Source organism: Bos mutus, chromosome 23 (genome assembly GCF_027580195.1).
Source record: "Bos mutus isolate GX-2022 chromosome 23, NWIPB_WYAK_1.1, whole genome shotgun sequence".
In the NCBI taxonomy this organism is placed as follows: domain Eukaryota; kingdom Metazoa; phylum Chordata; class Mammalia; order Artiodactyla; family Bovidae; genus Bos; species Bos mutus.
In genome coordinates this window covers 4,340,423-4,351,980 of record NC_091639.1, presented here as the reverse complement: position 1 = coordinate 4,351,980, position 11,558 = coordinate 4,340,423, and the positions used below count along the sequence as shown (strand labels likewise).

At 61.0% G+C, this 11,558-nt stretch overlaps 1 protein-coding gene across 5 annotated transcripts in view; it reads right to left on the bottom strand.

Annotated features, from left to right (window-relative positions):
• Positions 1–5,061: 5,061 nt before the first annotated feature.
• RREB1 (ras responsive element binding protein 1) overlaps positions 5,062–11,558 on the bottom strand; it is a 166,815-nt gene continuing 160,318 nt past the window's right edge. For all 5 annotated transcript variants that reach the window (XM_070360939.1, XM_070360940.1, XM_070360936.1 and 2 more), the window contains 2 exons: positions 9,442–10,242; positions 5,062–8,391 (listed from right to left, as the gene is read on the bottom strand). In XM_070360939.1, the coding sequence (XP_070217040.1) occupies positions 7,880–8,391; positions 9,442–10,242 (1,313 nt within the window). In that variant the 3' untranslated portion in view covers positions 5,062–7,879. The remainder of the gene's footprint in view (positions 8,392–9,441; positions 10,243–11,558) is intronic.

Below are 11,558 nucleotides of genomic sequence, written 5' to 3'. Positions count from 1 at the left end.
AGCTGAGCCGCTGCAGCCTGGCGGGCCCCGCTCCCCTCACTGACAGCCGGCGGCGGGCACGGCGGAGGCCAGTGCCGGGCAGGCAGGCGGGCCCTCCTCCCGTCCTGGGTCTGTGGCTTCCTGCCAAGCGAACTGGGCAAGGAGTGCCCGCTGGTTTCTTATTTAGGACACCGCCTTGGCAGCCAAGAATCGGAGGGGCCGGTTTTATTATTGTTAGACAGTAACCTTCAATTTCAAGTTTAAAATTAACCTGGCCCTCTGGCCGAGCCAGGCCGCTCCGGGAGCTGGGGGTGGGAAGGGCCCCGGGCGGCCTGGCACCCGGGGCGGGGCGGCGGTGGGGTGGTGCGCCCCAGGGTCCTGCTTGCTCCTCAGCCCCTTCAAGGGGCCTTCGGGGTCTGTGCCTCGGGCAGCGGGACTCTCAGGTGGCTTGTGTGCAGGCTGCAGTAGGCACGGGGTGGGGGGCTGGGGGGAGCCCCCAGAGGGGCCCGGGTCAGCCTGGTCCTCTGTTCCTCGGAGGGGGGCTGGGCTCTCACGTGTCCCAGCTGCTCAGCTGGTCCCTGAGCTCCCGGGGGGGCCACAGTGCCCACCCTCTCTGGGTGCCCACCTGCACCCCAAGTAGAGAGAAACCAGCTCTGCCTCAGAGGAGCTTGTGATAGGAGGCTAGGCTGGGGGTCCCCCTGGGCTGTGAGTGCGTGTGGGGGTCTGAGGGAAGCCGGGGAGCTCACGGGGCCCCCTCCCGCCTCACCAAAGCTCCAAGGCCACCTCGGGCCAGCCTTGAGCCCGCAGCTCTGGATCACAGAGCATGGGGGCTCGTGCTCCGGGACCCTTGTCTGCAGGGAGCAGCTGGCTGGGGTTGAGTGCCTGTACTTCCCAGTCTCCCAGGCGGTAGGACACGGGTGCCTGGGTTTGGGGGTACGAGGGGAGGCCTGTCCTCCTCCATCCCTGAGGGCAGAGACCTGTGGTTCACGCTGCAGGAAGAAGGCGTCCTCAGAGGTGACGAGACCTGAGCTCCTCCCTCATGCGTGTCTGCCAGCAGGTCCCGGGCTGAGAACGCTGTGTATTACCCCGTGGAGTCTGCACGGCTATCCCTGGAGGTGGGCACCGTGGTCACCCCCTCCTCAGGGGTGAGGGAGCAGGCAGGAGGCAGCCTCGCGGCCAGACCCAGCCATCAGCCCTTCCTGCGCTCGCCCTGCACCCCAGCAAAGGGGCGGGCAGCTGCTGCGTCCTCAGGCAGGGGGACCCCCAGCCCAGGCGTGCTGCCTTCCACCTGCCCCCTGCCTGAGTTCCAGGTGAACACCCCCGTGTCTGAGCTCCTGCCTATCAGGCATTCAGTCGCTCAATCATGTCCGGCTCCTTGCGACCCCGTGGACTGTAGCCCGCCAGGCTCCTCTGTTCGAGGGATTGTCCAGGAAGAATACTGGAGTGGGTTGCCATTCCCTTCTCCAGGGGATCTTCCCCACCCAGGGATTGAACCTTTATCTCCTGTGTCTCTTGCATCGGCAGGAAGACTCTTCACCACTAGCCCCACCTGGGTTTCCCTGGTGGCTCAGTGGTAAAGAATCTGCCTGCAGTGCAGGAGACCCGAGTTTGATCCCTGGGTCAGGAAGATCCCCTGGAGGAGGAAATGGCAACTCACTCTACAGTCTTGCCTAGAAAACCCCATGGAGAGAGGAGCCTGGGTGGCTTACAGTCAATGGGGTCACAAAGAGTCAGACACGACTTAGTGACTCAACCACCCACCATCCTATCAGACTCTCACTAACAGGGTGTTGAGTAAATTGTCTTTCAAACACGTGATGTTCTTTCCACTTCCACAAGAACCCAGAGCAGCCAAAGTCCCAGAGACAGAAGGTAGGCGGTGGGGGCTGGGGGCTGGGGGCTGTGGGCGGGTACAGGGATGAGTGTCTCATGGGGACCGAGGTTCAGTCGGGAAGAGGGAGGCTTCCGCGGAGCACGGGCGTGATGGCTGTACCACGGAAACACGTTCAATGCCACAAACTTAAGCTCTCATGAAGAGGTCAAGATGGTAAACTTTATGTAGTTATTCTAGCACACACAAAAGAACACACACGCATGTGAGAAGCAGCAGCAAGAGGGAAGCAGCCCCTAATGCTGTTTCTGGGGATGGGAAGACAGTGACAGCAGGCATTGGACCTGCCCTGCTCGGACCTAAATTTAAAGGTGCAGAGAGGCTGACGGGTCTCCGGGTAGGCCAGGAACACGGACCTTGGAGTCAGGCGAGGCAAGGTCAAGCCCAGTGCACCATTTACAGACCTTGGCTCCAGCGAGGGCCGAATCCGATGAGGTCGGAGGCGGGAGAAGTGGGGTGGTGATCGGCACAGACGGTGAGGGATGTGTTTGAGTCCCTGATCCCTGTCTGGGGACGCAATCAGAAATCGAGGCCAGGACCACCTGGGTTAATGTCCACTCGGCCCATCAAAGCCGGTCCTGTCCAGGAAGAGTGGCCGGGCTGCGTCGGGAGCTGGACATCCCCAGGCTTCCCCCGCGCTGGGACAGAAGTTTGGGACGCGGCGCCTGGGACTCCGGCTCCCTGTGCCCTCACTCGCGTCTCAGGGCACCCGGATGAGGATGAGGGCTGGGGGTCAGGGTGGTGGTCGGGGCGGGGAGTCACACTGGGGAGGACGCTGCTGACCCTGGGGACCCACCCCAGACTCACGTGGCCCTGGCACCAGCCACTTCCTGGAAATGGGGCAGGAACGACCAAGGACTTATTTCCTTTCTCTTTTCTTGGCAAAGTACCCTCTACTGAGTTTAAGAAAAAAAAAAAAAAAAAAAAAAAGAAAAGTTTACTTTAAAAAAACAAGTGAAGCCTCCTCTTGTGTGAGTTCATTCTGAGGACCCGGGGGTGGGCCTGACCTCTGAGCTCTGACCTCTTGCCGGTCAGGGGTCTGACGTGCCATCTCCTCCTGTTGGCTCCGCTTGAGAACACAGCCTAGATGGGCCCCTTGTCAACAGCTGCCCCCGCTGGCTCCAGGCTGCCTCCTGGGGGTCTCTGTGCAGCCCCCGACCTGCCCGCGTCCTGGGCGCCCCCCAGTGCACTCATGACCCCCCTTCTGCTAGGACCCGGCCTCTCCCTGTCTGCTCCTGCTGCAGTGGCTTCTGGGGGGCCAGGCTGCTTCCAGAACCTTTCCTGCGGGGGCATCCCCAGGCGCGGCCCCAGTGGGTGACTTCCTCAGGGCTGGCGGCCTGCCCCCTTGAGGCTACTCTGCCCTCGGACTTGGCCTGACTCTCCGTTTCCCGCGTTTCACCGTGAAAACCCGCCTTCCCACAGGGAAAGGCCTCTCCCGTCTTGCTTGTTTTGTCCCCCGGGGCCGAGGGCAGCGCCTGGCAGACGGCAGAGGCCTGGGCTGCAGCTGGTTAACCGGACCCTGGAGAAAAACGAGCAGCAACCGCCCCCGAAGCTCCATTCAGTTCAAGGCCTCATCCTTGTCTTGACGGGTGCAAAAGTAAAACTGATCTTTACACGTGAACATCTCTGTTTCCCCAAATCTCAGAGGGAAGGTGCACCCGAGGAGGGGGTCTCTAACGGGAGGAGGCTGAAGGGGAAGCAGAGCTTGCTGAAGAAGGCCTTTGCGTCTCTGGGGCCACCTGCGCCTCACCGGCTTCTCTGCAGAGACAGCGGGAAGCCCGAGCCCACGTGTTTACCTAATAAACACGTCACCCTGAATGCTGAGGCTCACGACAGAAATCGCCCTGAGAGGCCAAGTACACACTCTGCCAGGAACGCCCGCTCTGCAAGACCCACAGGCTCCAGCCTGCAGGATGGGTCCTCCCCTCCTGCCCGGGGTTGGCGGGAGGTGGGGGCCTGCAGGAGGGGCCCACAGCTCACTCCCCAGAGGGAGGGGGTCAGCTCACAATCCCGAGCAGGGGAGGTGATGGGGCAGATGAACTCAGCTCCTCTTCCTAAGGAACGGGCTTGCTCTTTTGACAGGTCCCATCTGGCGCCTCCTGTAGGCTGCTTTCAGCACTACCCGCCCGGGGCTGCACGCAACACGCACACACACAGACATGTGGGCCTTTCCTGGAGTCTGCGCCCCATCTTGGGCATCCTATTCCAAAGGGGCTGACCCTTTGCCCTTCACATTGACCACGCACGGTCCTGGTTCCCAGCCGGGAACGACCCCATCCGCAAAGAAGCGGGGTGGCCGTCAGCGCGGCTCAATGGCCCCACGGCTGGACAGTTCAGAGGCCTTGCTTCCTGGGAGCTGCTTGTTTATGCAAAAGTCGCTCCCGAGTTATTTGGTTGTTGTATTAATACAACTCAGGACCCCTCACTGCACCTCCCCACAGTCAGTCTCCTGAGGCTAGTGTGTGTAATATGGGGGTAAGCAGCGGGGGTGGGCGCGGTCCCCGACACCGGGACCTGGAGGCCTGAAGGACCCGAGCACTCTGCGCTCAGAATTGTGACACAGTCACCTTGCTGGAAACATTTACAATCAGCTTCCCTGAACCCCGCTTCCTTCCAAGCTGCTTTGAGATCCACTCTGGGCTTACAGGATCTGGGCCTTGGCCCTTCTGTGGCTTTGTGACAGCAGATCCCGCAAATGTGGCTTCTGACTGGCTGTGTCCCCCAAACTCTGGAGTCACCGTGCTGTCCAGGCCCCTGGCCTGTGCACACCAGCAGGTCTGAGTCGGGAGCTCTCCGCCCAGGGGACAACTCAACCCCACACAGCCTGACTGGAGGGGGAGGGCCAGCACAGTGTGTCAAGGGGGTCGTGGCCCGGAGACACAGCCCCCCGTTTCAGCTGTTGTGAGCGAGGCCTGAGCTGCTGCCGCCGACCACTCGGGGCCCCGAAGAGACCCCCCGGGTGAGCGGGGACGCGGGCCCGAGGCTGAGAGATGCTGCCTGGGTGAGGGCTGTTGTGGGAACCCCAGGTGCCCAGCAGGCAGCAAGCAGGTCTGAGGTTCTCCCACCCACCGCCACAGATGCCCACGTCCAATGATGGCCCCCCACCCCCACCCCCAACAGGCAGCGGCCCGGGTTGGGGACGAGCTCAGAGGACCACAGCAAATCAAAGGACGGCCGCAGGATCAGCAACCTGCCGTTTTTAAAATATAACATTTATTGCTTGTAGATGGTTTGATACAGAACAGCGTTTCTTCTCATTTTGAATCTGGAAGTCTATACAACTGGACACAAAGAGGGACGAGAAGTACCAAACCCGGATCTGTGATTCTCTGTTCTTGTGGCATAAACCAGTTTTGTACACAACATGTAGCAGCAGTTTTTTAAGTTCCCTTTAGAAAAATATGAATTCTACACATTTATTATTGTTTCCTGTTTAATGCATGGGCTGAAATCACCAGGATCAACTTCCTTCTGGAGGAAAGAGAGGAACAGAGCGTGCAAAGAACGGTGAGACTTTCTGAAACAAACGGGCATCCGACTGCCACACGGCTTCCCCTGGGGGCTGGTGGGAAAAACAGCCCCAGGTTTTCGTCTTGTTTTCACAGCCGGGAGTTTCATGTAGTGATTGAATCTCAGCATCGTGTTCATAAATCAAAGAGAAAAAACAAAAGAGAGAAACTTGCACCTCAAAAAACTTTTCAGAAGATCCATATATATATATTTCTTTTTTTTTTTTTTGTAAAAGCCCTGAGAGAAGGAGAAAAAGAATCAAACAAAATGTATAGGAACAAATGAGCTGGACATGCAAACTAAGCTATGATTCACCCAGAGTTTAAACAAATCACAAATTTCACAGTTTAATACTGGGGGAGGGGACAGAACAACAAACAGATGAAACATCTCTCAACCTCACTAATAAAATGTGGCAAGACCTTATCGACTACGAGGGTACAGATGAAGGCTAAATAAAGCTTTAAATCAATAGTGATTATTGCGAGCGGCAGCCTTGGCCGCAGTGCCGGGCTGGTTCCGGCGACATCTCACCCCAGCGCAGAGTTAACTCGTGGCTTCTCCCCACAACGTTCCGAGTTTTAGTGTGGAGAGCTGCAAAGGAAAACAAAACACCCAAATAATAATAATAACAATGAAAATAACAGCAATCGTCTTAAAAAATTAAGGGATGAATGAACTGGTTTTAGGCAAGCACACCACACTTCGTATGAAGTGATACAGGGTCGGGGGCGGGGCGGGGGGGTCATTGGTTCTGATTCGTCTTCACCTAGAGTAAATAAAACCTCATTTTGAAACTGGTTCACACATCCCTAATACAGTTAAAAATCTTAATATACCTCAACCTTTCGCCTTTCACATGCAAAGATACCGCTTTTTCATCACATCAAGAACACACAGCTTCCTTTGAAGTCTGGGCGGTTGGATTTTGGCCACCGGGAGTGGGTGAGGAAGGGAGGGCGGGGGTCCCTGTGGTGGGCACAGGTCTGAGGACAGAGGAGCCCTGGGTCCCGGGGGGGGCCTGAGGCACTGAGGCTCGGGGGGTCCCGGGGGGGTCCCGGCTAGAGGACAGGCCGCTGAGCACAGCCCAGCTACAGTAGGGTCAGTTTCCAGTCACTGCTGGCAGCTACAGTGAGGGGGTCTATTGCCTGCATATGATGCTCACGAAAAGAAAATCCACCTCTGTACGCCCAGGGGCTCGGGCGACCCAGAAACTAGAGACACGTGTTTCTCTTCAAGCACCAACCCCAGATTACAGGAAGGGAATGTACATCCCTCCTCCGTCTCCCGTGTGCAGTTTTGTTACCAGTAGTAGAACTCCCTCGCTCTGCAAAGGACGGGGGCGCCGGTGGGTTTGGGCTGGGTTTGGCAGGAAGACCTGGCGAGCAACGGGTCCTGCCGCCCGGCTTCCCTGGAGGCCCCGGCGCCCACCTCGCCTCCTCTCCCCTCCCCACTGCCCCCCGGCCCCCCAGGGGCGGGCGGAGGACCGCGGGGCCCCTGCTGGGTGCTGCAGTCACAGAAGAGAGGCGTGTCTGAGTACAGTAGAAGAGCTGCCGCCCCAGGGGGCCTGGCAGAGGCTGCGGGTGGACGCTCACGCGCGGGGAGGCCCGGGCGGGGGCGGCCCGGGTCTCCCAGGACAAATATTGCCCATTTGTTTCTGCTGACTGCAGAGACCAGCAAACTGATGAACTACAAATAATAATAATAATAATAATATTATTAATACATATACCGAAAAGGGTGGGGGTTGGGGGTAGGAATCAGATATATGACATCTATGCATGTTTTCCGCCGGTTCAGTTGCCAGGGGGACTCTCCTCTGTCTGGAAACTGCAGCAGTAACGGCATGTCTAACGCTGAGAGTGGAAATGTGTCCCAGGTCGAAGCTAGAACCTTTCCTGGTTTTGGCTTGAACCAAATTGGAAACCTTCATCAACCACATCCTGCAGTACACCGAGGACCAGATTACAGCTCCACCATGTAGCAAACAGAAAAAAAAAAGTCTATTTGAGAAATGAGCATCTTATCCACATTTCCTCTGGGAATTTACATGGAATTCGCGTCACTTTCTTCCAGTTATTGGCCATAGGTATCCAAGGGCATGTTTTTTTTTTCGTCTGTTTCCAGCTCATAGAACAAACGTGACTATCACAGATTTGCAAAAACAAGCTCACACACACCAAGACAGAAGGTAATGTTAATGCTTAAATGAAAAGGTCCTCTCCAAATAATTCATTAAAATATTTGCTTTGTTTTTCAAAAAGTCGTTTTGGAAACACAACATCCAGGAGGACACGAAGGGCTGTAAGTAGTTAAGGCACTCGAATCGCTGGTGCGGCCCTTCCCCGCGGTCTGTAAGGCGATGGCACCCGGGGGCGACCGCCCCCTCTCTCTCTGGCCTCCCAGCAGCCAAGGGGCACTGAGGGCACCTCGGGAAGCAGATTCAGGGCGCTTTGCTCTGCTGGCTCTCGTCTGCGTGCTGGGGGGCGGGCCGGGTCGTCATTCCAGGCCCAGGAGCGAGGCACTGTCGGCAGTGGGCAAGAGGGGGTGGGCGGGCCTGCGGCCCGGCAGCTCCAGCAGGTCCTGCAGGAGGCCCGCGGGGCTCTCCCGGCCGGGGTCGCCCTGGGGCGCTGGCTCCGGGGGGCTGCCTGCGGCGGCGGCCCTGGGCGTGCTCCTGCCGGCCGCGGCCTGGCTGGCCCCCGCCGTCCGCGCCGCCGCCCGCTCCTCCCGGCGGCCGGCGTCCTTGGCGGCCAGGCTCTCCCTCCGGCTCCGCGTGAGAGCCACGTGGGCGCTGGCGTGCAGGCCCGCGTCGCCCTCGCCCTCCGACACGGGGTGCGGGCCGCTGTGGGCGGACTCGCTCTCGCTGTCCTCCTCGGCGTGCTCCTCCCGGTCGCTGTCCCTGCCGTGGCGCTTGGCGTGCCGGGCCTTCTGGTGGACCCGCTGGTGGCGCACCAGGCTGTGCTTCAGCGTGAAGGTCCGCTCGCAGGTCTGGCACTTGTACGGCCTCTCTCCTGGGGAACCGAGAGGGATTCAGGGCTGTGAGCCCGGCCGCCCGCGACCACTGCCCAGCTCCGCCCACGTACAGCCACGGCCCGAGGGGTAGCGTGCTGGGCCGCTGAGACCCCGGTCCGCTCACAGGAGCCTCCTCTGTCCCAACCACAGCACAGGAGGGGGAGCAGGGCCGCACGGAGCTTCTCCTCAGCCTCGGTCCGGTCTGCTTTCTCACCCCCGACCCGGGACCCTCGGGCACACAGGTGCCGGACAGGGCCCCCAGGGCTGGCCCCACTGCAGAGTCAGAGCTACAGACCCGCTAGCGCCTGGACGCAGAGCAGCTGAGGGGACCACCTGGCCGGAGCCCACGAACACCTCTGCTGGGAGCCCAGTGCAGGGGCTCGGCAGGGGATGAAACCTCCTTAGCCACCGGGAGTGGAGGGAAGCACAGACCAAGACACGGGGGTGTCTTCCTGCTCGGTGGGGCAAGGCGTCCAGGCCTCCTTTCTACCCAAGCAGTGGCCCCTGCAGGGGCTTTGTGGCCTCATGCCCAGAGGTGGTGGCTTCCAGGAGGAGCGGGGCTGTGCCCCGGGGAGCGAGCAGGTGCCCTCTCGGTTTAGCCCCATCAGCCCTGCGGCCAACCCAGCACCTGCTGGCTGATGGGCACACCTGGGAGCCCCCCCCCACCCCCCGCACAGGCCCGGGCAACTAGAGCTGGCTGACGGGCACCCCGTCCCCCCCCCCCAACCGCGTGCAGGCCCAGGTGCAACGAGCCCAGCCCAACTCCCGCCACACTGTTGCTCCCTGGGCCACCCCGCAGCCCTTCCTGGCACCCGTACTCCTCTGGAAGCTTCCAGAAGACAAGGGCAGCCATCACCCCCCTTTCTAGGGATAGGAAGACTGAGGTGCAGAGGGCAAAGAGGCTGATCAGAAGGCTCTGGAAAACACCACTGCCGCTCCCCGGGCCCTCTGGGTGTTAAGAGGACGGGCCTTCTGCGTGCCCAGTGTGCCCGGGGCCGCCAGCTCCATCCCCGCCCCCCCGCCCCGCCCAGTCTGCCCCGCCCCCTCACCTGTGTGCGACCTCATGTGCCGGGTCAGGTCCTGCAGGGACCAGAACCTCTTGCTACACACGCTGCACACCTTCTTCCTCTTGTCCGCCTTGCTGGCTGCGCTCCTGGGCGTGTCTGTCTTTGGCTTCTTGTCGTCGTCACTCTTCTCCAGCGGTCTCTTCTCGGCGGGGCCCTCCCCGTCCCCGTCCGCGTCCGAGGGGCCCTCGGCTGCCTCGCTCTGCTTCTCCGCCGGGGCATCGGGTGTGACCTCCGCCTCGGCCGGGGGCTCAGGGGCGGGGGGCTCAGGGTCAGCCGGGTGCGGCCCCTCGTGCTCCCGGGGGGGCGCGCTCTCGTCACCGGGCTCCTCGCGGTCGTGGGCCTTGCGGTGGCGGCTGAGGGTCGTGAGGAACTTGAAGCTCTTGCCGCACACGTGGCAGGTATGCTTGTGGTCCTGCGCGCCCGCCTCGCCCTCGGCCAGCTTGAAGCCCATCAGCGTGCTGGCGAGGTTGAGGTCCAGGCTCTTGTTGCTGACCGTGTCCTCCTCGGGGCCGTCGGCGGCCTCGGCCGGCTCCTCCTCCGCGCACTCCTCCTCCGCCTCCTCCTCCTCCGTGGGCTGCGCGTCCTCCTCTTCGGGATGCACGTCCTCCTCCGCCGCCACCTGCTCCGCCTCCTCCTGCGCGCCCCCCGGGGGGTCCTCCGGGGCCGGGGCCGCGGCCGGGCTGGGCTCCGAGGCGCCTTCTGGGGTTGGCGCGGGCAGCTCCCGGGCGGTGAGGTCCAGCACTTCGCTGCCAGCCGCCGAGGCCTCTGCGTCCGACTGGCTGTCTGCGGAGCAAGCACGGGGCAGGCTGAGACCCGCGCCCCCAAACACACCCCTTCCGAGGGCTCGCCCGTGACCCACCCCTCGGGGCCTGTCTCCCAAACCCCAGCAAGGGTTTCTCTCACCCGAATCCTTGTCACCCCTTGCATCCCCCAGGCGGATCTGAGGTTAATTTTAAAAAGGAGCCTCCACATGGGCGCACACACAGGCTGGGGTCCCAGGCTGCCTGCGCCTGCGCCCTCCGCCTTCCCCTCCACCCCTGGAGCTGTCCCCTCCACCCCCCCCACCCCCTCCCCGGGAACACACAGGGATGCTCCGGGTCCCCAGGGGTGGGCGAGCGGCTCAGGGCAGCCAGACAGACAGGACCGCGAGAGGACAGCGGGCGCATTCCAGAGACTCGCAGCGCGAGGGAGGTTGAGGAAGCCGAGCGGGAGAAGTTATTTTCCAGAGCAGAGAGCCGTATACACATGCAGCATACAAAGGACCAGCCCCCCGGGATCTAGGGGCTCACGGGACGTGGCAGAGCCAGGGTTCGGTGTCTGCAGTCCAGAGGCTCCCACCTGACGGCTGGTCTCCGGGAGAGCTCGCGGGCAACAGGAGACACATGCACACCTGTGTGCACACCTGAGGGCCCCCTGGCTGCTGTTGGGACCCGGGTAGGGAGCGGAGACGTTTCCTATCTCTCGACTGGTTCCTACCTGTCCACTCTCCACAGCAAAACCAGATGTGGACAGTCCGCCGGTTTCTATCGGCCTTCTTAAGGGCGGGCCCCCTGGGAACACTGTCGACACCCAAGAGATGACGGTATTGATCAAAAGCACCATCTCCTCGCCATTCTAGTCGAACAAGGTCTTAGCCCCTTATCCATCATGAGCTCTGACGGTGAAGCTGAAGCTTGCTGAGCCCAACTTTTAACTATAGTACAACGGCCGGGGGACTGCTGCGGCGGCAGGCTGACGGAACCCATTCTGCGGCAGACACGGCTCGCGCCGCCCTCACAAGGCCCGTTCTCTGAGCTCGGGTTCACACACCGAACCCGGCCCCTCCCCTGCCGTGTGCAGACCAGCACCACGCCGGCCTGAGGCACAGGCTCTGTGATCTGGGCAGAGATCAGGGCTGTGATCTGTGATCAGGGCAGCCCTGGGCTGGCGGCGAAGCAAAGGCATCGGCTCCACCAAGGCCCGCTACACGGCTCTCCCGCTTCCTTCTCTCCGTTGGTTTCACTCTGACTACTTTTTGGCAGCCTCTGTGCAAGTATCTCAGAAGGTTTCAGAAGGAAGCAAGTAATTGTGGGCTGAGTATAAAATTTCTGACAATAAAT